Source organism: Saimiri boliviensis, chromosome 5, assembly GCF_048565385.1.
Source record: "Saimiri boliviensis isolate mSaiBol1 chromosome 5, mSaiBol1.pri, whole genome shotgun sequence".
Classification (NCBI taxonomy): Eukaryota; Metazoa; Chordata; class Mammalia; order Primates; family Cebidae; genus Saimiri; species Saimiri boliviensis.
In genome coordinates this window covers 143,359,584-143,383,957 of record NC_133453.1, presented here as the reverse complement: position 1 = coordinate 143,383,957, position 24,374 = coordinate 143,359,584, and the positions used below count along the sequence as shown (strand labels likewise).

The following is a 24,374-nucleotide window of genomic DNA, read 5'->3' as shown; positions in this document are numbered from 1 at the left end:
GCCCCTGGCAACCACCATTCTACTTTGTCTCTATAAATCTGACTACTCCAGGTACCTTGTGTAAGTGGAATCGCACAGATTTGTCCTTTGGTTGGCTTCTTACTCTTGGCATAAAGCTCATCCATGTCATAGCATGCATCAGAATTTCCTTTTGACAGCTGCATAATATTCCCCTGTATGCACGTACCACACTTTATCTTTTCATCCTTTGATGGACACTTGGGTCACTTCTACCTTTGGCTATTGTAAATAATGCTGCTGTGAACACAGGGGTGCAGATACCTTACCATATCATTTTTTTTTTTTTTTTTTTTGAGACAGGTCTCACTCTGTGGCCCAGGCTGGAGTGCAGTGGCATGATCTTGGCTCACTGCAACCTCCGCCTCCCAGGTTCAAGTGATTCTTCTGCCTCAGCCTCCTGAGTAGCTGGGACTACAGTTGTGTGCCACCATGCCCAGCTAATTTTTTTTTTTTTTTGTATTTTTAGTAGAGACGGGGTTTCACCATGTTGGCCAGGCTGGTTTCAAACTCCTGACCTTGTGATCCGCCCACCTCGGCCTCCCGAAATGCTGGGATTACAGGTGTGAGCCACCGCGCCCAGCCTGAGCGAGTTTTAGAAGAACTCTTTCAGACACCAACCTCAACAGCCTCCATCTTCCCACGGCCCACAACCTGCCACTGTAAAGCGTCACAGCCACCTAAGCTCTGGAAAGCAGGGGGCGCCTGCTTCTGGTTAATCAAGCTAGGGACAGTGTGGGATGGGGGGTCCTTTGTCACGGGCTATGTCAGTCCCCTGTTGCTGCAGCGACAAACAACTCTGACTTCTCGGTCGCTGACAGCAGTGCAGGCGGTACGGGCTTTCCTGGTGCTGGGACTCTTCTCCCCGCAGAGAGTAGGAGACAGAATCAGAGCCAAACCGCATAACCACGTTCAGAGCTTCTGCCGGAACGCGGCCAGCATCCTGTTCACTCACACCCCGTCGAAAGAAGCAGGTCCCGTGACAACAGGTGGATATGTAATCCCCTGCAGGGAGGCCGTGACCAGATAATCCCGTCCGCTGTAGGGGTGTTCGTTGCAGAAAGATGTCTGTGCCAAGGAGCCCATCCAACCAGAGGACCGCTCAAATCGCTCCCTCTGCGCCGTTACTCAGAGTTTCGTCCAAGGGTGACTGAAAAGCTTCCTGAGTCTGCCTCCGTCTTGCAATCTAAAGGTTTTCCATTAATCCCCGGCAGTCTTTGTAGATTGCCCACCACAAGGCAGCAATTCCAGGACCCAGCTGGAAGGCTCTCCGGAGAGGCTGGCCTCTCACCCGAGTCGTTCTCTCTCTGTCTTTCCTTCTGTCTGGCAGGTGGGTGGCAGGCCCGTGGAGCTCCTGCTCTGCGACCTGTGAGAAAGGCTTCCAGCACCGGGAGGTGACCTGCGTGTACCAGCTGCAGAACGGCACACACGTCGCCACGCGGCCCCTCTACTGCCCAGGCCCCCGGCCAGCGCCAGTGCAGAGCTGTGAAGGCCAGGACTGCTTGTCCATCTGGGAGGCGTCTGAGTGGTCACAGGTGGGTGCCTGGGCTTGCCGCCAAGACTCAGCCACAGGGACTGCAGCACGGTTCCATGGTATTGGTGACATTCTGGTGCCTCCTAGCCCTCGCTCACCCCCAGGTCAGCTCAAAGATGTGTTCTAGCTCAAATGTTCTTAATATCCATCTCTGGACAGCGCAGTGGCTCACGCCTGTAATCTCAGCCCTTAGGGTGGCTGAAGCAGGGAGATCACAGGTCAGGAGTTCGAGACCAGCCTGACCAGCATGGTGAAACCCAGTCTCTACTAAAAATAATTAGCTGGGCATGGTGGCACGCGCCTGTCGTCCCAGCTACTCAGGAGGCTGAGGCAGGAGAATTGCTTGAACCTGGGAGGCAGAGGTTTCAGTGAGCTGAGATTGTGCCCTTGCACTCCAGCCTGGGCGACAGAGCAAGACTCCATCTTAAAAAGAAAAATGTCATCTCAGATAACAACGTGGCTACAAAAACATAGATACCATGTCTTTGATGATGTATAGGTTGACACCACAGTGAAGGACCATTCCGTCCCATTTCCTATGAAAATTCCCACGTCAAGATAGGACAGAGAGATACTGACCGGCTTTTTAATTCCCCTTTGAGCATATTTAACGGCGGTGCGCTCAGGCTGGGAAGGTGCTTTCAAAGGTTTTCCTTTAATCTCCCAGCAGTCTTTGTAGATTGCAAGAGTCAGATGCCAGGAGGGACAGCTTTTAGTGTGCAAGTTGGAGTTACAAATCGCATGCCATAAAGTGTTTTGGAAAGAAGTGGATTAAGCCTACGTCTTCACTTTGAAGGTTGGTCCTGGGAATACGATTTTATCTTTGGTGATGTCATCCTTCAGGACTTTGCATTGACTTTGCATTAATAATTTTGACTGTTTGGCTGTAAAACTACAAAGAAAAATAGCTGAATAAAGGGCAGGTTCCCCTCAGGTCTTCCACCAGCGTAGTCTCGGAAACTCGGAGAGGCTCATCCAAGACACTCTTTAGTGTGGAAAATATTTTTAAAGTTCCCTCTATTGCCAAACAGTTGGAATTATTTTGAATAAAAAAAGTATCCAGCCCATTTTAATGAACGAAAGTCTTCCATTGGCTGCTCTAAAGTGGAGGTTAGTTTCAAACAGATCTTGGCTTGTATTCCTTTATAGATCAGAATCTTTATCCTATGCTTTATGGAGTTGTAGAAAAAGAGAAGTTGAGCTTTTGTTGATTTTTTTTTTCTGTATATATGCTTATGTTTGTCAGCTTTAACATTCAAGGGACTGCTTTTTGCCACTTGCTGGAAGGGTCCAGGCACGTATTCAGTCCCCGCCCCTTGCCAGGACCCTAGGTGAGCCTAGGTTTTAATTGCCTCGCTCTTGATCTAAATAATTATGCTTTGATCAGATCAAAACCATAAATTTTTCACTCGGTGGTGAAACCCTGTGTCTATCAAATACAAAAAATTAGCCGGGCGCAGTGGCACGTGCCTGTAAACCCAGCTACCTGGGAGGCTGCAGCAAGAAAGCCCTTGAACCTGGGAAGCAGAGGTTGCAGTGAGCTGAGATTGCACCACTGCACTCCAGCCTGGGCAGCAAGAACAAAACTCAGTCTCTGGGGGGAAAAAAAAAAAAATCCACTCAGATTGTTTTTATGGGGGGAAAAAAACCCGCCTCCCCACCAAGCCTGATGTCATCAGTTATCATTACAGCACTGAAGATCTCCACATTTGGAAAGTGAGAGAAAATGGGAGCAGGATTTAAATAACTTCTCTATGTCTGTGTCTGTGTGCACACCTAATCCTAATCCTGAACGAACACCACACCAGTCAGCCCAACTCTGGCTTAGCCCAGGCTTCAGCAGAATGCCTCCTTCTAAACGTTTAACTTGGAATCCAATCACTCCCCATGGGAAGCTCACGACGCTGGAACTTATGCCACTCCAGGTGCCAAAGCCCCGAAGCGAGTCTTTCTTAGCAAATGAGTCTCAGCTTCTCGAGGGGGAGGTTTTCTTGACGTGGTTGCTTTTATCCAGCCAGCTATGTTGATTGCTTTCACTACCTCCTCCCCAGCTTCTTCCTGACTTTATTGGAAGTAATGTCCAGAGGGAAGGAAAATGTAGTGAGTTCCTCCTATCCTCAGCTTGCAGGCCCTGCCCCCAATGGGAAGCAAAGAGAAGCTGAAGGGCCCCCTCCTTGGCCCCTTGAGAGCTGGAGCCGACAGCAGCAGCCTGTAGTATCGCACAGACAGAGCCTTCAAGAGAACAGCCTGCTGGTCAGAGTTTAGCTAAGGGTCAGTGTTTGGTTAACAAATAGGCTGGGCCAGGCGCCGTGGCTCACACCTGTAGTCTCAGCACTTTGGGAGGCCGAGATGGGCAGATCGCGTGAGGTCAGGAGTTGGAGACCAGTCTGGTCAGCATTGTGAAACCCCATCTCTACTAAAAATATAAAACATAGCCGGGCATGGTGGCGCGTGCCTGTCATCCCCACTGCTCAGGAGGCTGAGGCAGGAGAGTCACTTGAGCCCAGGAGGTGGAAGTTGCAGTGAGCTGAGATCACACCACTGCACTCCAGCCTGGATGACAGAGCAACACTCTGTCTCAAAAAGAAATAGGCAGGACATTCAGAGCTTGAATTTCAAAGGGAAGAGGCGGGGAATGCAGAGTAGACACCGGACAAGAATGAACTTTGGCAGAAGGGGCACATGGCTCCTGGTTGCAGAGGAGCTAGTTGTGTGGACGCTGGTGCCAGGGCTAGCCCACAAGCCAGACAGTGAGGACAGGGTTGCTGAAATGGCCAGGAAACCTTGCCACGCAGAGAAGCACGGGGTGGCCCTCCAGTGCAGTGACCCGGGGCTCCTGCCCGGGACATCCTGCATGCAAAGCCCACCATGGACTGACCCCTAGCATCCGAAGACCCTTAAAACCAGCTCCACACTCCACACGCAGCTACTCTCCCCACTCCCTGCAGGGGACATTGCAGCCAGTTCTGAAGCATGTGCATTTCAAACCAGTGTAAATTATCCTTGGAAGAAAACCCATAGGACCTTTAGACAAGGAGCTGAATTGAATTCATAAGAAAGAGAAAGTTAGCTCTTATGTTAGGATAAATGTTAATAACAAATATCGAGAATAACATCTGTTGTTTATGTGCCTTTTTTCTAGTGGACACACTAGGATTTGTTTTTTAAGAGACAGGTCCCTATGTTGCCCAGGCTGGTCTTGAACTCCTGGCCTTAAGTGATCCTCCCACGTTAGCCTCCCAAAGTGCTGGGATTATGGGTGTGAACTACTGCATTTCGCCTAGAACTTTTTAAAGTTGAGCTTGTTGTAACTCAAGAAAGTCGCTGCCGTAGCCTGCCATAGCAAGTATGAAACCGCCTTCGCAGAATCCAGCCTTGTGCACACCATCTCTCCAAGATACGTGTTTAGTCTGGGCAGGGATGGGGCTCCCCGGGCCAACTTGTTTGTGAATTTCATCCTCCTGAGGCTCTGGGTCATCTCTGCCTGGGCTTCCTTCTGCTTCATTTTTGGAGGTGCTAAATACTCCTCCCAGCCCAGGGTTGGTCCCTCCCCAAGTTCCATGGCGGGTGTATCAGGAGCAGGTTCCAGGCGCAGCCCAGAACACCCATCCACTGTGTTAACACTGTGCGTGCCTCTGTCTCTTCACTCCTTGCTGCTGGGAATCCTGAACTCTTGAGAGCATGCACATTGTTCATCGCCCCACGTCCCCTCCCCACTGCCTGTTCCCAGGTCTCCTGCAAGTATATAAACTACCACAGGGGACATGCCTCTGTCACCATTCTTGGTGTCTGTGTTGAAACATTCACTGGAGCTCTCTCTGCGAAGGCTTGCCACCTGCCTCACGAGGAAGTCACCGGTGGCTTTTCTTTCCGTCTGCCTCCTCCTCCTCCCCGCTGGATCGAGGTCTTTCTCTGTCCCAGGCCGGCCAAAGCAGAGCACGTGTACCTGGAGGCCAGCTGGGAAGATCTGGGGCCTGGGACTCAGCTTCAGGCCCTCACCTTGCTCTGGCTGGCCCCTGGCCCCTGGCCCCTGGTCCCTGGTCCCTGCCTTACTCATGGTGCCATCACGCACATCTGCTGTCTGAGCTCATGTATTGCATTGAGCTTTTGGACCTGACAAGTGGCCAGTGAATTCCACTCCCCTCATGTGACTTACACGCACCCCAGGTTCTTCCCACTCCTGATCCTATGTCCCTTCCCCAACACTGGCCGCTGGGCCGGGGCCCCAGCTGGGACTGTGTGCCTAAGACCCTGCGGACCGTGAGCTGCGTGAGGACAGAAGCGTGGCTTTCATCTCCGCACCGTCCCCACGCTGCATCTGGCAGGTGGGAGGGAGTCCAGGGTCGAACTGCAGCTGCGTTAAGTATTCCAATGGTGTCTTGCAGTGTTCCGCCAACTGTGGTAAAGGCGCGCGGAAACGGACCGTGACGTGCACCAACTCCCAAGGGAAATGCGACGCATCCACAAGGCCGAGAGCCGAGGAGGCCTGTGAGGACTTCTCAGGCTGCTACGAGTGGAGAACCGGGGACTGGTCCACGGTGAGAGCGGCCTGCTGGTGTTTCTCTCTGTGCCGCAGTGCAGGGGGCTCGGGGGTCGGGAACCCGGCCCTTGGGATGGGTCCCAATTCCAGGCAGCAGTCCCAGTGTAACTAGGCACATTCACTTTTCTTCCACCTACTGTGCCTACCCCGGACCCCGTGTGCTTCCTCCCTGCTTCTGCCGCAGGCTGCACCAGCACTGCCCCCTGGGGCTGACTGGGAGCACCCCACTGCTTCACGGGCATGCAGAAGGAACCCAGATGCAGCCCAAGGCAGGACACGGGTGCCCTGGATGCTGGGCTTGTCACGCTGTGCGGTGCACCGGCAGGCCCCAGCCTCCTGCCCTGGGGACACTTGGGCAAACATTCACTCGCAGGAGCAGATAGGACATGGGGCCCTGGGGTGGGAGCAGGGAGGGGCATCACAGAGCTGCAGCGTCAGCACTCAAAGGAGCAACGGTGGATAAAGGGCCATTGAATGTTTCTCCAAGTCAAAAAAAAAAAAAAAAAATGCTTTGTTGTTTAACCCCTCTTATACCCTTTCATCTGATGTCTTTGAATGACTCCTGTATTCTGGGAACCAAGGTAAGCACCACCGCCACCTGTAAGAACCTTGTAGTGGGTTTTCTGTTTTCATTTTTTTAAATTGTACTTTAAGTTCTGGGGTACATGTGCAGAACGTGCAGGTTTGTTACTTTGTTACATAGGTATACACGTGCCATGGTGGTTGGCTACATCCATCACCTCGTCATGTACATTAGGTATTTCTCCTAATGCTATCCCTCCCGTAGCCTCCCAACCCCCGACAGGCCCCGTGTGTGACGTTCCCTTCGCTGTGTCCATGTGTTCTCGTCGTTCAACTTCCATTTATGAGTGAGAACATTCGGTGTTCGGTTTTCTGTTCTTTTGTTAATTTGCTCAGAATGATAGTTTCCCGCTTCATCCATGTCTGTGCAAAGGACATCAACCCAACCTTTTTTATGGCTGCATAGTATTCTATGGTATATACGTGCCACATTTTCTTTGTCCAGTCTATCATTGATGGGCGTTTGGGTTGGTTCAAGTCTTTGCTATTGTGAACACAGCTGCAGTAAACATGTGTGCATGTGTCTTTATAATAGAATGATTTATAATTCTTTGTGTAATATCCAGTAATGGGATTGCTGGGTCCAATGGTATTTCTGTTTCTAGATCCTTGGGAAATCACACACTGTCTTCCACAATGGTTGAACTAACTTGCACTTCCACCAACAGTGTAAAAGTGTTCCTGTTTCTCCATGTCCTCTCCAGCATCTGTTGTCTCCTGATTTTTTAATGATCACCATTCTAAGTGGTGTGAGATGGTATCTCAATGTGCTTTTGATTTGCATTTCTCTAATGACCAGTGATTATGGGGGTTTTCTTCATATGCTTATTGGTTGCATAAATGTCTCCTCTAATGATCAGTGATGATGAGCTTTTTTTCATATATTTGGTGACTACATAAGTGCCTTTTGAGAAGTGTCTATTCATTTCCTTCGCCCACTTTTTGATGGGGTTATTTTTTTCCTAAAAATTTAAGTTCTTTGTAAATTCTGGATACTAACCTTTTGTCAGATGCGTAAACTGCAAAAATTTTCTCCCATTCTGTAGGTTGCCTGTTAAATCTGATGATAGTTTCTTTTGCTGTGCAGAATCTCTTTAGTTTAATTAGATACCATTCATCTATTTTGGCTTTTGTTGCCATTTCTTTTGGTGTTTTTGTCATGAAGTCTTTGCCCATGCCTATGTCCTGAATGGTACTGCCTAGGTTTTCTTCTAGGGCTTTTGTGGTGTTAGGGCTTATGTTTAAATCTTTAATCCATCTGGAGTTAGTTTTTGTATAAGGTGTGAGGAAGGGATCCAGTTTCAGGTTTCTGCATATGGCTGGCCAGTTTTCCCAACACCATTTATTAAATAGGGAGTCCTTTCCCCATTGCTTATTTTTGTCAGGTTTGTCAAAGATTAAATGGTTGTAGGTGTGTGGTGTTACTTCTGAGGTCTCTGTTATGTTCCATTGGTCTATATCTCTGTTTTGGTACCAGTACCATGCTGTTTCGATTACTGTAGCCTTGCAGTATAGTTTGAAGTCAGGTAGCATGATGCCTCCAGCTTTGTTCTTTTTGCTTAAGATTGTCTTGGTGACATGGGCTGTTTTTTTGGTTCCATATGAAATTTAAGGTAGTTTTTCCAATTCTGTGAAGAAAGTCAATGGTAGTTTGATGGGGATAGCATTGAATCTATAGATTACTTCGGGCAGTATGGCCATTTTCACGATGTTGATTCTTCCTAACTAAAGGAGATAGGGACTCAAAAAAGTGAATACAGGAGCTGGTTTTTTGAAAAGATCAACAAAATGGATTGACCACTAGCCCAAAGCAATAAAGCTGAGGCTGTCAGTCCATTTTTCCCCAAAATCAAACAGGGATGCCACACAGTTACTTGAATGTTACTAAAGCTTAGCGTGGAGCTGCCAGGATGTACCTTACACTGGCAGAGAAACCTAACTTCAAAACTCTCACAAAAGAGATGTGTGCTTTGGCTGGGCACAGTAGTTCACACCTGTAGTCCCAGCACTTTGGAATGCCAAGGCAGGAGGATCGTTTGAGCCCAGAAGTTCAAGACCAGCCTGGGCAACATAGGGAGACCCTGTCTCTACAAAAAAAAAAAAAAAAAAAATCAAAAAAATAGCTAGGCATGCTTTAGTCCTAGCTTCCTAAGAGGCTGAGGCAGGAAGATCACTTGAGCAGGGACGTCAAAGCTACAGTGAGCCATTATTGTGCCACTGCGCTCCAGCTTGGTCAACGGAGCAAAACCAAAGAAAGACAGAGGGAGGGAAGGAGGGAGGGAAGAAAAATGCAGTTCGAACCAGGAGAACTTGAACTCATGCAAGAGAAACATTAAGGGGCTGATTTATAGCTCTGACTCTCCACTTCTATGCCTTAACCTCTCTGACCCTCGGTCTCTTTATCTCTGAAATGGGAATCATAAACACGGGCCCTGCCTGTTTCTCAGAGATGCTTAGAGGTTTCAAGATGCTAATATATGTGTCTAAGTCCTTTGACAACTAAGCCCATTTCATTTCATTGCCCAAAGTCCACCACCCAGTATTCACACTGTTTGGGGCACAGTCCCCAGGGTTAATCCGTTCTGATCTGACCTAACCCTGTCTTATCAGTAGGGCTTCCGGCCTTGTGTAGACAACACTGAGAAATTCTCTGTCCAAGCACACCCAGACTCAGCTTGAAAAAGGTCGCTGATCCTAGCTTAGAGACATGTAAGTGAGCTATCAGCACACCAGGTTCTGATTCGTAAGCAACATGTTCACAAATGTTCAGGCTCGTCTAAAGAATTGATGATTACCTTACACCTTCGTGGTTTGAGTATCCAGAAGATGTAGAAGGGGAAGCTGCCTAGCACAGTAACAGGCAGAATCACGTTGTTTGGACACAAGTGTTCAGATGTGAACTGGAATAAAGTGTCATTGTCATCGGGGAATTGGAAGGGTCCTAGCAGCCACGCCGTCTATGCAGCCTGTACTGTTGTTGGCACCTGTGCCCACAGGGGTCCCGGGACAAGAGGCACAGGCGAGGAGCGGTCAGTTCCAGGCCTGATCCACACCTGCCCATCTGGGGTTGGGGGATCTAGCACAGCTTTCCTTTGGGCGGGGTACCCCATGCCTCACATCACTGGCCCCCTCTAGCCAGGAAATGAAGGCTCAGAGCAGTGACCCGACTCGCCCACACTCCCCAGCAGAGTCCAAGCTCTTGGACCCAGTTCAGTGCTCAGGCTGCTAGGCGGAAACTGAGCAGGAAGGGACCGGGGAGGCACTGTGATGGTGCCTGTGAGCCAGCAGTGTCCTGTAGATGGTCCTTGAACTCCAGGGCCTGGCTGTCCTCAGCATGACCATTCCGGTTTTGAGGACTAGCTGGACACTTGCTTTCTTAAGTACCTTCGCCTTCCTGGTACAAGGAGCCGCACACCAAGCAAAGGATGGATGGGAATAACACAGGAGTCACTCCGCAGCCCTGCCCAGACCTGGTGCTCACGTATCGCGTGGCTCACTCAGCCCGGGAGCCTTCCCTCCATTGCTGTTTGGGGTCCGTCCCCGGCCGAGAACACTGCGCCAGTTTCCCCAAACAGACCTTCAGCCTTCCGGAAATGCCTGTCGGATGAGAGGGAGCTTTTCGCCTGGCCATCTTCTCTTCACCAGCCATGCTGTGAATGACGCTCACAGGCTTTCAGAAGAGTGCAGCGTTGGAGCCACTGTGCCCACTTTTGCCACAGCCCATTTGACAAGCTGTCCCCGCAGTAAGAACAAGAGGGATTTGTGGGATGCGAGGGCCTCCGTCACGTCTTGGTCGCTGTAGGAGTCCACCTTGCGTTGCTTTAAAGGAATGCCTGAGACTGGGTCATTGACAGAGGTTTCCGTGGCTGGTGGTTCTGCAGGCTGCGCAGGAAGCTCCGTGCTGGCATCTGCTTCTAGGAGGCCTCAGGAGGCTTTACCTGCAGCAGAAGGTACAGCTGGCATGTCACATGGTGAAAGAAGGAGCAAGACAGAGAGAGGGGCGGAGGTCCCAGACTTTTTTAAGCAACCAGCTCTTGGTGAACTAACAGAGCGAGAACTCACTCACGACCATGGGAAGGGCATCAAGCCATTCCTGAGGAACCTACCCCGTGACTCAACCTCCTACCAGACCCCGCCTCCAACACTGGGGTTCACATTTCAGCATAAGATTTGGAGGGGACAGACATCCAAACTGTATCAGCCACTGTCCGGAGCTGGCATCGGATGACATCTGATTGTATGCAGCGAGCTGCTGTGGAGAGAGCTTAGCAAGGGCCTCCAGCCAGAGCCTGGACCTGGGGCTGAGCTGCGGGAAGGCTGGTTTTACCCAGCAGAGAGGGCCCGCAGAGACGGGAGTCTGGACTTGGCACGTGTGTGTGTGGTATAGCCAGAGCACGCTGGTGGGGGCTGCACAGATGTGAACCAAGAGACCCCCACCCTAACTGTCGACCTCACCACCCTCCCTCCTGCTGCCATCACCAGGGAGAGGTGGGGGCTGGGCACCACCCACACCACCTGCCCCTCACTAGCCTCCCCCCAGGTGGAGAAACTTGCCTGTTTTTCCCTCTCGGCTGTCTCTGGAGAAGTGGGAAGAATATATTTCCCTGGGGTGGTGGTGGGGACCCCATGTCCTCACTGCCTGGAGACTAGGCCACTCTAAGTAGGATTCCACAGGGTGGGGCTTCCCCACTGTGTTCTCTGGTTCAGACTGTTCGGGTTTACTGTATGGGATGTGTCGTCTTTGCTGTCCAGCTTGCGGATGGGGCCTTGGCTGCACCCATGGGGTGCATTTTTAAAACGGTCACCCAGGAGTCCTTTCCTGTAACTCCAAGCCTCCAAAGCTTGTCATGTGCCGGCCTTTGAAGGCAGCAGACAAATTGCCTAACAGGACAGCAGAGAGAAGGCTGAAGGCTCCCTGCATATCACTGTGTCTGGGGAAGGTTGTTCGCGTAGCCAGTCATCCAGTTTCCGGCTCTTGGGAGGCAAACTCCGGAGCAGCAGCCACGGCAGCAGCGTGCCGCGCTGAGCAGGTGTTCACTCACTGTGTCGCAAGAGAGGATGCTCAGAAGGCGATCTTCCAGCAGATGGAAGCTCTACTATCCCCATCTAAGCAGTTTCCTCTCACTTCATCCCAGGGTTCTCTTGAGAAAGACGAGACCGTTTCCAGGATGGTGAGGAATGGGCCGGTCCAAGAGCATGTTGCAGGTGCGAGCTGGGGACGGTGCCCCGGGATGGCTGAGCGTTCCTGCCACCCAGAGCCCTGGGGAGGCGGGCAGGCCCCTAGGGAAGACCGAGCCCCTCCCTCCCTGCCCCTGCCCCTCATCCTGACCTTGGACAGTAGCCAAACCCTAACCAGGGTCGTGTGTGAGGGACACACTTCATGTTCCCATCCTTGCCTAGGGCATTCCGATCGCTCTGGTATGTTTGAATAAATGACCTGCAGCTGCCTTCCCACCCAGGATAGAAGCTCTTTGCAGAAAACAATGCTGATCATTGTTTTCACCCACTGAATACGGGGCTATGTATTCCCCTCTGGGGGTGGTGGGGACTTAAAATGAGGGAGGAGGAAATCTCATTTCTTTCTAGATAGCATGACTTCTGAGGCATTCATCGCCACTGAATGATGGGGTGTTTCCAGTGAGAAACACATTTGGGAGGGATTATAATGGATGGGGTTTTTAAAGAAAACTGACTTTACAGACCAAGGGAAGAGTACCGTGTCCCCTTACTCTGAAAAGAAGCAAGTGGTCATTGACGCCCTGATGCCAGTGGAAGGACTGGTGGACTCGCGAGGCCCCTGAGCACCGTCTAGGCTCACAACCCTAGAAATGACAGTGAAAGGGTCTCGATCTGTGAAGCAGGTGTCGGGCACGTGACTTAGGTGGGGTTTGATCGTGTTCAAGTGAAGACAATGCCTTCTGGAAAGATTCCTCCACCCCATATCCGTGATCTGTAGATGGCGTCGTGGTTAGCAGGAGGGGTCTTATCCTTAACTTGGCTGGCAGTGCCAACCGTATCTTCCTCCGGCTGACTTCTGACTTCTCCTTTTGAGATGCAGTGTAGAAGGCTGAAGGTGACTGAGGGGCTCCTTCCTTGAGTGAGCCAGTCTGAGGTCAGGTTCAGGTGTATTTGGTTGTGTCTGTGCGCTCCCCAGAAACCCAGCTGTTAAACGCCTCTCTGTGTTCTCGACAGGGAGATACAGGCTCGCGTTCCATGATCTTAGCAACGAATGAACCGTGTGTCACGTGAGAGGGTAGTTACAGAAAGCTTTCAGTGGGGACACCACCTCGGAGTCCTGCGCTTGCTTCGGTGGGGCCTGACCCCACCCCACAAGGCCTGCGGGCCCAACTGTGGCCCCCACTTGCTGTGAGCATGTGCCGAGTCACTGCAGTTCAGCTGCCATTTCTGGAGTTGCTGTTCCTTGCGTACCCTGTGCTGTTGGTACAAGAGTGGACAGTGACCTGGCCTCAAGGGAGACAGACAAGGAGCTGGCTGTAGGGGCCCATGCTAAGTCCTGCTGGGCAGGTATGAAGTCAGCGCCGTGGGGTCCAGACTTTTTCAAAAAAAAAAAGTATATGTATTTGAAAAACAGTCCATGGAGTGTGGTTCAGGCCCCATAAATGGTGCGGTTGGGCACCCACATGTGTTGGTGGCATGGCCTGGGGGCAGGCGTCTCGCTGCAGCGTTTGTAGTTGATGGTGGGAAGCAGTTACCCACAGGGAACAGCTCCAGCCCCAGGATGAGAGCTGCCCCACTGTCTCCTCCATGCTCAGTCCCCAAGAGCTCTGGAGGCGACCTGGCCCCTGCAGGTCATGGCGGGGGCTCACCTGAGCCTCCTGGTTCCCTGGCTAGAAGTTCCCAGCCACAATCTGCAGGTCGGCAGGCTGTGAATTCAGAGGAATTAGGGACACCTGAAGCTGCGACATCGCAGGGGGAGTGGAAGGGGTGTGTGTCATGAAAGCATTTCCTGTTTCTCGGGAGGGCGCAGAAAGTGGGGCTTGTCACTATTGTTTCACACTGCTGTTTCAGGTTTCAGCCGCGTCTGGGGTTTTCCTTGCTCATGCCAAGTCTCGGGGGAAGTCTGTCCAAAATGCTTTTGAAGAGCTTTTGACATTTCACCAGCCGAGCACCTTTTCAGTAGAAAATGCAGTTACTGCCGGGCGCGGTGGCTCAAGCCTGTAATCCCAGCACTTTGGGAGGCCGAGGCGGGTGGATCACGAGGTCGAGAGATCGAGACCAACCTGGTCAACAGGGTGAAACCCCGTCTCTACTAAAAATACAAAAAATTAGCTGGGCATGGTGGCCCGTGCCTGTAATCCCAGCTATTCAGGAGGCTGAGGCAGGAGAATTGCCTGAACCCAGGAGGCGGAGGTTGCGGTGAGCTGAGATCGCGCCATTGCACTCCAGCCTGGGTAACAAGAGCAAGACTCTGTCTCAAAAAAAAAAAAAAAAAAAATGCAGTTATGTCAGGATTCTGCGTCTTTCTTTGCTCTCCAAAACCAGCCTGAGGCAGGCGGGCCCTCAGAGACTCACCGCATGGGGAGGACGGGGTGTGGGGGGGTTTCACCGTGTGGGGAGGAGTGGGGGTTCACCGTGCTGGGAGGACGGGGGTGGGTTTCACCGTGCGGGGAGGACGGGGGGGGGCGGGTTTCACCGTGCGGGGAGGACGGGGCGGGGTTTCACCGTGCGGGGAGGACGGGGGGGGGGTTTCACCGTGCGGGGAGGACGGGGGGGGGGTTTCACCGTGCGGGGAGGACGGGGTGGGAGGGGGGTTTCACCGTGCGGGGAGGACGGGGTGGGAGGGGGGTTTCACCGTGCGGGGAGGACGGGGGGGGGGGGTTTCACCGTGCGGGGAGGACGGGGGGGGGGGTTTCACCGTGCGGGGAGGACGGGGGTGGGTTTCACCGCGCGGGGAGGATGAGGATTTCACCGCGCGGGGAGGACGGGGTGGGGGTGTTCACCGCGCGGGGAGGACGTCCGGCGGGGGTGGTTTCACTGTGCTTTGACAGTTCCGCCTTGCATTGTTTCACCCCAGCCCAGAGCCGGTGGGTGGAGCTGGTGGGTGGAGCCGGCGTGGGCAACCCTGCCTGGGCCCACTGTGCGGGAACCAGAGCCCCAGCGTGGAGTTGACATTCCTGGAGTTTTTTCCTCTTCCTGAGAGTTTTACAGCCTCCTTGAGCTAATTCTCAAAACATCCTGTCGGGATCTGGTGTGATTAACAGTTGTGATTTTACAGCCGGGAGAAACTAGGAAAAGGGAATCCCGCTGCGGGGAGGGATGTCATCAGGGCAGGAGTGACAGAGACCCAGGTCCTGCCTGTTGGGGTTGGTGCAGGCAGGTGGGGGCGGGAGCCAGGCTGGCCATGTGCGGTGGGAGGACAGGTGGACACTCTGAAACCTCACATTCTGCCTCTCTGGAAGGTGGCACTGTGTCCCCAGCAGGTATCCCTTATTGAGTACCTAGTGTGTTCCAGGCTCTGGCCACAGCAGCTGTCAGCGTGAGGATGAACAAGCTCAGCGCATAAGCCCAGTGCCCGTACACAGCTCCCAGGCAGGAGGTGGGCCCTGCTGTGATGGCGGCCACTGTTACTGTTGTTATTATAGCAGCCAGTGACGCCTGCACAGTGTCACACTATCATTTTGGTCTGGGGAACCTAACATCCTTTCTCTTTTTGCCGGAAACTCTAGCTAAAGGGAAATCTTTTTCACAGTAACTTCTTGAAATAATTTGCACAGAAAGCACATGAGTACATCGAAACTTGTGTCCCTGGCGGTGAACTTCCCGCTCTTTGTGTATCAACCATTTTGTTACTGTTTTTCCAGTGACAGCCCCTCCCTGCCTGGGAGGGTGGTGGGCGGAGGCAGAGGCTGCCCCTCCACCAGGCGGCCAGCTGCGCTGCATGGCTGTGGGCACCTGCTGGAAAGGGGGCTCCACTCACTTCAGGTTTCCTGGCAAGTAGCTTCTCAGTTCAATTTATTGCTGCCTCCATTTGTCTCAGTTACCTGAGTCCTGGGGAGCCACACAAACTGTAGATGTGAGGAGCCCCTTCACAAAAGGACCGGCGGTGAGAGGGCGCTTCAAGACCAGATGTGTTTTTTTGTATCCGTTGGCTTTGGATTCCTAAAGCCTGAAAAATGGCTTCACCATGATGCTTCAGGCAAATTCAGTGCTACTGGGAGACGCTGCAGTCTCCTCGCTGTTCAGTTGAAGCCAAAGCCTCAGGGAAGCTGACGGAGGAGTCCGGTCCCCCCGAGCCCATGCGCCTCTGCTCTGCCTCCGCTATCCCTCCCACCATGGCCCAGCTCGGGTTACAGGGGTACCATTCAGCAGCAACCCCTTCAGACCTGTGTGCACTCAGCTTTGTCTTCAGGGCCACAACAGCCTCTAGTTGTGCTCCCTGAGGTCTGGCTGCAGGACCAGCTCAGGGAGCCAGGCGGATGGGCTGTCCGCACCTGCGTGTGGAGGGCCTGGTGACAGAATGGCAGCCCAGGGAGTGGGCCAGGTGACGCAGCTGCAGCGAGCCTTGCTGGGCCCCAGGAGCTCCCTGGCCAGTGCTCTTGGCCACACATTTGCTGTTGAGAATAATAGCGGCAGGATTTGGTGAGGTCCGCTCTGTCTGAGACCCCAGGTTAGGTACCTGTTCCACACTGCCTCTACTCCAACAAACAGTGCTACAAGCAAGAGTTTATTAGCCTCACGCTGCAAATAAACTGAGGCTCAGAGAGGTCAAGTCATTTGCCCAAGGTCACACAGCTAGTAAGTGGGGATGTGGAATGCCAACAGTCCCCGTACCCCTGCCGCCTGAATGCCCCACACCACACGGCCTCCCCATCAAAACTCCAGTCAAGAAGAGTATGTTACCTGTGGACGTTAGGCCAGGGCAGGCCCGGCACCACATCAGCTCAAATGAAAATGCAGCTGGTTTGGACAGTGGGCCACCAGCAGGTTACACCAAAGAGTCATTGACAGAATCCTCCAGTTTTATTTTTAATTATAAAAGTAGTTCTTACTATAGAACACACGAAAAGGAAAATTAATCCCAGAAACCATATGATGACACAGTAAATTTTTATAATGGTTTGTCTACCAAACTGACCAACATGGAGAAACCCTGTCTCTACTAAAACTACAAAATCAGCCGGGCATGGTGGCGCATGCCTGTAATCCCAGCTACTCGGGAGCCTGAGGCAGGAGAGTCGCTTGAACTTGGGAGGTAGAGGCTGCGGTGAGCCAAGATGGCACCATTGCACACCAGCCTGGGCAACGAGAATGAAACTCTGTCTCAAAAAATATCGCTTACAAAAGCAGTTTGGTAAGTAGTTGCCCAGAGACGGAGAGTCTACACCAAAGTGGTGGATGAAGGAAAAGGCCAGCATTCCCGATGCCGAACAAAGCCACGCCCACACAGCCGAAAGCTACATGCAAAGTCATACCAGTGCCCCGCAAAACCATGTGACCTGGCCACTCAGAGAGGGACACAAATTGAAAAAGGGCAGCATTCGAGTGAGGTCAGATATGACCAGGTGTCCTCCGGCCAATGAACAGGCGACTCAGCGTGGAGCCGGTGACCATGAGACCAACATTGCAAATTGAAAAAGGGCAGCATTCGAGTCAGGAGCAAGAGTGAGGACATGGGAAGCACAGAGTCTGCAGGGCACCTGCCTTGGTCACCACGTGTGGCATGCAGAGAACAAGGTTGCACCCAAACACTCCAGGCCCTGCTCCCCTCCCGCCACCTCAAGGTGCCATTACTAACCCAGCTGGGCTGCTGGACCCGGTTTTGCTGAGTGCTCTCAGCACCCTGTAAATCGAGGTTGTGTGGCACTGGGGTACACCAGACAGAGAAAGTATCCTTGTGGACCTGACTGTCTTCCTGGGAAGAGAGCGATTTAAGGGAGAAGAGACCGTCCCAAGGGCTCCTTGGAGAAAGCAAGGGCCGAAGAGGTCAACAGCAAGATCTGAGTAGAGGACTCAGATACCTGGCCAGTTCCTGCCCGGGAAATACTATGAAGAGTATGAAGAGGCTAGGCACGGCAGCTCACTCTTGTGATCCCAGCGCTTTGGGAGGCCAAGGCGGGCAGATTGCCTGAGGTCAGGAGTTTGAGACCAGTCTGGCCAACATGCTGAAATCCTGTCTCTACTAAAAATACCAAAAAAAAAAAAAAAAAAAAAAGCTCAGCATGGTGGTGGGTACCTGCAACCCCAGCTATTCAGGAGGCTGAGGCAGGGGATTTGCTTGAATCAGGGAGGTAGAGGTTGCAGTGAGCCAAGATCGTGCCACTGCACTCCAGCCTGGTGACAGAGTGAGACTGTCTCAAAAAAAAAAAAAAAAAAAAAAGTAAAGAGGAGGGAGGGAGAACAGGACCGCAGAGCACCACAGGTCCACTCCATGGGAATCTGGAGGCCTCTGCTCAGCTCCGTTGACCTAGTTTTAGCAAACACGCCACCACCTCGTGCTGCAAGGGCTGGAGATGCCAGCAGCTAGGGATGTGTCTCAATTAACATTGTCAGCCACATGTCAGGGCGTGACTCTGGTATGCAAGAAAGGTGGTATTTTATTTTCTTAATTCCAAGCCCCCTACCGTCCGGACTTATGGGAAATTCAACCCCAGTCATTAGTGGGCTCTTCTGCATGTCCAAGACTGGGCAAAGGCCCCAGAGCCTCACAAAGCAGAAGGTGCTGGGGAGACCTGTGGTCATCAGGCCAGTCCTTCCTGGGGGCCACCAAGCCACACTGCTCACCATCTCAAAAAACTTCAGAGCCTGGAGCAGAGGTGGGCGGTGGAATGCAGCTAGCATGAGTTAATGTTTCAGCAGGTGTCTTAGCTCTTAGCCTCCCCTGGCGGCCGTCACCAAGTACCAAAGCCTGTGTGGCTTACACAGCAGACATGTATTCCTTACAGTTCTGGAGGTGGAGGGCCAAAATCAAGGTGCTAATAACGAATCTGGTGTCTGGTGAAGGCCCTCCTGATTTGCCACCACCGTGTCCTCTCAGGGTGGAGAGCAAGTGAGCTCGGGTCTCCCTTCTAAGCACACTGTTCCCAGCATGAGGCTCTGCCCTTATGACATCGAACCCTCCTCACCTCCCAAAGGCCACACCTCTGCAGCTCCGGCAGTGTGCATTATGCAGGGCACACACGCATCCCATCATATCTTGAAACTGTCTTATGTCAGGCAGCCACTCCTTTTGCCCTGAATGAGTGCAAGCCCCTGGGCATGGCACATAGGGTCCAGTCCAGGGGCAGCCAGTGTGCGGCCGTTGTCCCAGCTCTCATGCTGAGCTCGCGTAGTTGATCAGACTTTCCTGTCTCCCGCAGTGCTCGTCCACCTGCGGGAAGGGGCTGCAGTCCCGCGTGGTGCAATGCATGCACCAGGTCACGGGGCGCCACGGCAGCGAGTGTCCCGCCCTTTCGAAGCCTGCCCCCTACAGACAGTGCTACCAGGAGGTCTGCAACGACAGGATCAACGCCAACACCATCACCTCCCCCCGCCTTGGTGAGTGTCTGGGCTGGCCCCAGTTCCCCGGGGCTGCTGTGTCCCCCACCCAGTGAGTCCTCCCGGATGCTGAGGTTCCTTCAGCCAGAAAGCCCCCCTCTTGGGCCCCACTTGTCACATGAGGCTGACATTTGTCAGTTCTGTTTGAAAGATGGGATTCCAGCCGGGCACAGTGGCTCAAGCCTGTAATCCCAGCACTTTGGGAGGCTGAGGCAGGTGGATCACGAGGTCAAGAGATCGAGACCATCCTGGTCAACATGGTGAAACCCCGTCTCTACTAAAAATACAAAAAATTAGCTGGGCATGGCGGCGCGTGCCTGTAATCCCAGCTACTCAGGAGGCTGAGGCAGGAGAATTGCCTGAACCCAGGAGGCGGAGGTTGCGGTGAGCCGCGATCGCACCATTGCACTCCAGCCTGGGTAACAAAAGTGAAACTCTGTCTCAAAAAAAAAAAAGATGGGATTCCATTCCTTGTTGTGAAAGTGGTGTCTGCATACTGCTGTCTCAAACACAGGACGCTAAGCGTCCTCCGCTCCCCTCTGCCCAACACAGGAGAATGTTCCGCAAACATCATAGGGTCCCTGTGCGTGAGGAATGTGAAGGGAAGTGCTTTTTTTTTTTTTAAAAAAAAGATGGGGTTTCACCATGATAGCCAGGTTGGTCTTGAACTCCTGACCTCGGGTGATCCACCCACCTCGGCCTCCCAAAGTGCTAGGGTTATAGGCGTGAGCCACCGTGCCCGGCCCATGGGAAGTGCTTCTTTCTAGAAATGAAAGATCCAGGAGCATCTTTGATGAGGCTGTGAGGACGAACACATGGGACACACCCTAGGCTGATGCTTGAGCAGCAGACAGGCGTGGTGGAGGGGCTGGAGACTCTGTGAGTGGTTTGTCCCTGGGTGCTCGGAACCTGGCTTCTTACCAGTCCATGCCCCAGCACCTAATGATCTGGCTGAGGGCAGGGGCTTATGCCTCTAATCCTAGCCCTTTGGGAGGCTGAGGCCGGTGGATCGCCTGAGGTCAGGAGTTCAAGACCAGCATGACCAACATGGTGAAGCCCCATCTCTACTAAAAATACAAAAATTACACAGCATGGTGGTACATGCCTGTAATCCCAGCTACTGAGGAGGCTGAGGCAGGAGAATCACTTGAACCCAGGAGGCAGAGGTTGCAGTGAGCCGAGGTCATGCCATTGCATTCCAGCCTGGGTGACAGAGCAAGAGTCCTTCTCAAAAAAAAAAAAAAAAAAAAAAATCTGATGTGATGATTCCTTCTAACAGAGTTTCTGCTTTGCTAAATTGAAATCCTGGAGAAATAATAAAGGGGATTTCTAGCGCCTTTGCTCCCGGGGTGGGGGACACCTTTGAGCTGGCAGAAGTGGAACTGTGGCTTTTGCGAGCGCGGGCCTGCTTGGTGACTTCCAGAGCCCTCCCTGGCACAGGGCCTTCTCTTGGTACAACCAAGACCCTGAAGGAAATTTGGGCCACTTGTGTGTACTTGGACCTTGTGCTTTTAGGGGTCCTTTGATGTCCACTGTTGCGTGTCGTCCTGTTTTATAAATGCTTACAGCAATGGTACCCTCGGCCACAAAACGGCAGTAAATGCCACTTGGCTCGGAAGCAAGGGGACCTGTGCCCTCTTCCCCGAAGAGGCAGCCAGACCACCATGCTCTCTCATGTGGTTGGGTTACAGATGCAAGGGTGTGTCCCTGTGACAGCAAGTGGCACCCCATGCCCTGGCAGGAGGCATGGCCTAATCAGTACACAGGGTTGATGTGTGCACCAGGTGAGGGAGCCCAGTCGGACACCAGCCCTCCCTGTGCCCTCCCTGACCCCAGGTGTTCTCTCTCTACTGTTCCCTTAGCTGCTCTGACCTACAAATGCACGCGAGACCAGTGGACGGTGTACTGCCGGGTCATCCGAGAAAAGAACCTGTGCCAGGACATGCGGTGGTACCAGCGCTGCTGCCAGACCTGCAGGGACTTCTATGCAAACAAGATGCGCCAGCCACTGCCGAGCTCGTGACGCGCAGCCCGGGGGTCGCCCAAAGCTCAGGCTCAAGGTCTGAAGCCTGGCACCCAGAGCACGGAAAGCCCGCCGTCCCCACCCCCCTCAGCGCACCAGCCCTGTGGCCGTGCCTCCCCAAGGCTGCCCCAAGAATCCAACCACCTAGAACATGAGCATGGACTTGACGTTTGCCATTAGTGCCTTGGTACTTAATATATTGTTAACAGCCACTGGATGGCTTTCTACAGCGAGGAAAAAATAGGTATGAGTCACAAAATAACTTTGAGATTCCAGGTACCTCAAAGGGAAGCACCTCTGGTGGACAATCGTGGAGAGAGACGACATTTGCTGCTCCTGTCTCGGCTTGCTTTTGACATTGGAACTCCCAGTGCTTGGTGGCTCATGGAGGAAACAGCCCAAAAATGAGACACGCTAACAGAGGCTTTATTCTGAAAGCCGGCGACACCCTGGAGGAAGGGGCAGGTGTTGGTGAGCCACTGTCCATTCCACGTTTCTCTTTATCCACCTTCTTGACCACGTGAGAATCAGGACATTGCCTCTGTGCCCAGCTCTGAAAACAGCCTCTAAACCCTGGGCGTTGGCCTGGAAGTCTCAGCCCTGAGTGTGAACATCTCTGCATGCCAGCGAGGACACCAATGCCACACAGTTCTCCACCCACCCATGGGCGAAGGACATCCAAGAGTGTCTGGGTTTGGGGAAGCACCTACTTTTTGGAGCACCGCTGTCTACCAAAGGAAAGCAGAAGGCCCTTTCTTCAAGGTGCTGTGAAACGGGAAACGCTAGTCACGGCCATGGGGTTGCTTCCTAAGGCAAAGGTGAGCTTGGGCCAGCTTTGTCGGGGCAGATGGGCACCTGCCCGCCTTCCTGGAGGTTCGGCTCTGGCCCACACTTCAAGCTTTGCACCTTAGAGATGCTGTGCCATGTCCCAAGGGCTTTCTACCAACCTTGGCCATTTATCTGAAGTTAGGACGACGTGTGGGACCTCTGAGGACGCAAGCCCAGGCTTAGGATCTGCAGAGCAAGACCTGCCTGCTCTACCCTGGCACGCAGCTCGCTTTCTCCGGGGGCCACTCAGCCTGATGCACCGGGACCAGGAGAGGAGCGCCATGCGGCCGGCCCTGCTGCACACCCACCGAGCCTTCCTGTGGCCCAGACTTTGGGGCACCCATCACCGTCACGGCTGTCATCGTTGACCCATCTTTTTGGTGGGGCAGGGACGAAGCCTGACGGAGATCCTGCCCTCCTGCAGCCCCTCGTGCCTCCTAGCTGAGCTCTGCCCTCTCTAGAAGCCCAGAGCAGTGAGCAGGACAGACTCTTTGAGAGCACAGAGGATGGCAGAACCCTGCCTGCCCCCAGGAGGCCTGTTTTGCTCACCAACTTGGTGGGCATTTCATGGGTGCTTATGTTCTAGGAACTTACCGTGAGAAACACCTCCTCCATGTTTTCAGACAGAAGGCTCTCTGGGGCTAATTTCCATGGGATCATCTCCAAGTGCTTGATTTACTGGTGCTGTTTGTGTTTTTGCTGTTTGTTTGATGTCACAACCTTAGAGTTAGCTTAAATCAGAAAGAAAAAGCTCTCTGCCCTCTCCACCCCGTCGTATGAGCTTTGCTGTTGTCATTACTACCCCAGAGGCAGAGAAGCGGTAGGGATGTCAGGGAATTTACTCACTTCCACTTGAAGCAATGAGAAGTGCTGAGAATCTTCCGTGGGTGCTCTGTGGAGAGAAATGAGTGTCAGGATGGAGTGACCCACCTCACCCCGGGGGCCTGTGCAAAATACTGTCCTCCCCCCTCAGGCCTGGCCACCAGCAGACTTCCCAAAAGCCCTCAAATTCTTGGGGAGCTGAGGTTCCATTTCCCTCATCCCCAAATGAACTGTTAATTCCACTGAAAGAAAGACTTCTGCAGCCACGGAGCAGAGCCGGGCTAGCTCGCTAAGGAAGCCTTAGCCCGGTCTCCTGCCTGGTCTGGGGGGCCTCTAAATACGCCCCCTGGCCACCCTGGCAAGGGCCTCATACCCTCAGAATGAAAAAGATTGATGGACTGACTTACTGTCAAACACCCCCTTAGCCCCCCAAAGTCTGCATCTTTGGAGCTCTTTTAGCTCATCTGGAAATCCACCAGCCCGTCTTCTGTTTTTGGCACGAGCAGTGATTTCCGTGAACCCATCATGACATTCTTTCCCACTAGACGCTGATCCCAGCAGTGATATTTCTGTATTGTTAATACCCTGTACTGCCCCTCAAGTACTGTACCTTTGTGCTTGCACACGTGTTACTAACTACAATCTCACGATCCGATGGTGCTATTTTTATTGGTGCAAAACGAAACCCTCTCAGTTGACCACGGCTTGATATGATCAGAACACAGGAAAAGATCCTCTATGGCAACACCATTGTTCTTTTCTCAGAGTCAAATGTATGTATTTTCCATTAGTTAACTTGCATTACATACTGTACCCATGGTATTTTTGTTTTACTTTTTGGTGCTGGTTTTGAAAGAAAAAAAAAAAGATGAACATTGGACGCCATTATACATGAAAAATTAGTCATATCATTGGAAGCAAGTTGAATATGTGTAATAAAATGTTTTTCCTTAATGGGTTTAAGCTGTCTATGAAGTAGAAGACGAAAGCCAGTCCTCACTGGCTGACGGGGAGGCAGTGTCCTTCCCCGCGGTGGCGGCCACCTGGCTTGCTGTGGAATTGGCTGCAGGGAGCCGCAGCCTGCTGGCCACAGCTGGGGTTGGTGTCAGAGGTCACTGGGAAATGCAGTTCTGGGGGGTGACTGCATCTCCCTGAGCAAGTGCTAACAAATCTTTCAGTCCTGGCCTCATCCCGTGTGGTTGCAAAACTGAGTGAGGACACGAGGGTCTGACCGTTGTGCCGTGAGCCTGCAGAGCAGCCCATGCTCCGGGACCTGTGCTGCAGAGTGCAGACCCTGGCCGTGCCGGCTGGACAGCCATGCTGAGCTCTCCACCCGCTGCCCCCACCTCTACAGCCCTGTCAGCAGCCCCCACAGCTTCCCTCTGCCAGCAGGTATGACAGAGGATCATGGCCCTGCACGTCCCCCAGCACTGGGGACAGCACAGGGGTGCCACAGTACCACAGTGGGAACAGACATGGCCACTGGGATCCCATCTCGGCCTGACATGGAGCAGGCATGTCAGACCTCACAG

General features: G+C 52.8%; 1 protein-coding gene across 1 annotated transcript in view; it reads left to right on the top strand.

The window, feature by feature from the left end:
* Positions 1 to 23,817, top strand: part of ADAMTS17 (ADAM metallopeptidase with thrombospondin type 1 motif 17) — a 309,441-nt gene extending 285,624 nt beyond the window's left edge. The window contains exons 20-23 of the mRNA XM_074400099.1: positions 1,349 to 1,553; positions 5,938 to 6,090; positions 18,992 to 19,169; positions 21,032 to 23,817. Of these exons, the coding sequence (XP_074256200.1) occupies positions 1,349 to 1,553; positions 5,938 to 6,090; positions 18,992 to 19,169; positions 21,032 to 21,192 (697 nt within the window). The 3' untranslated portion in view covers positions 21,193 to 23,817. The remainder of the gene's footprint in view (positions 1 to 1,348; positions 1,554 to 5,937; positions 6,091 to 18,991; positions 19,170 to 21,031) is intronic.
* Positions 23,818 to 24,374: the final 557 nt, after the last annotated feature.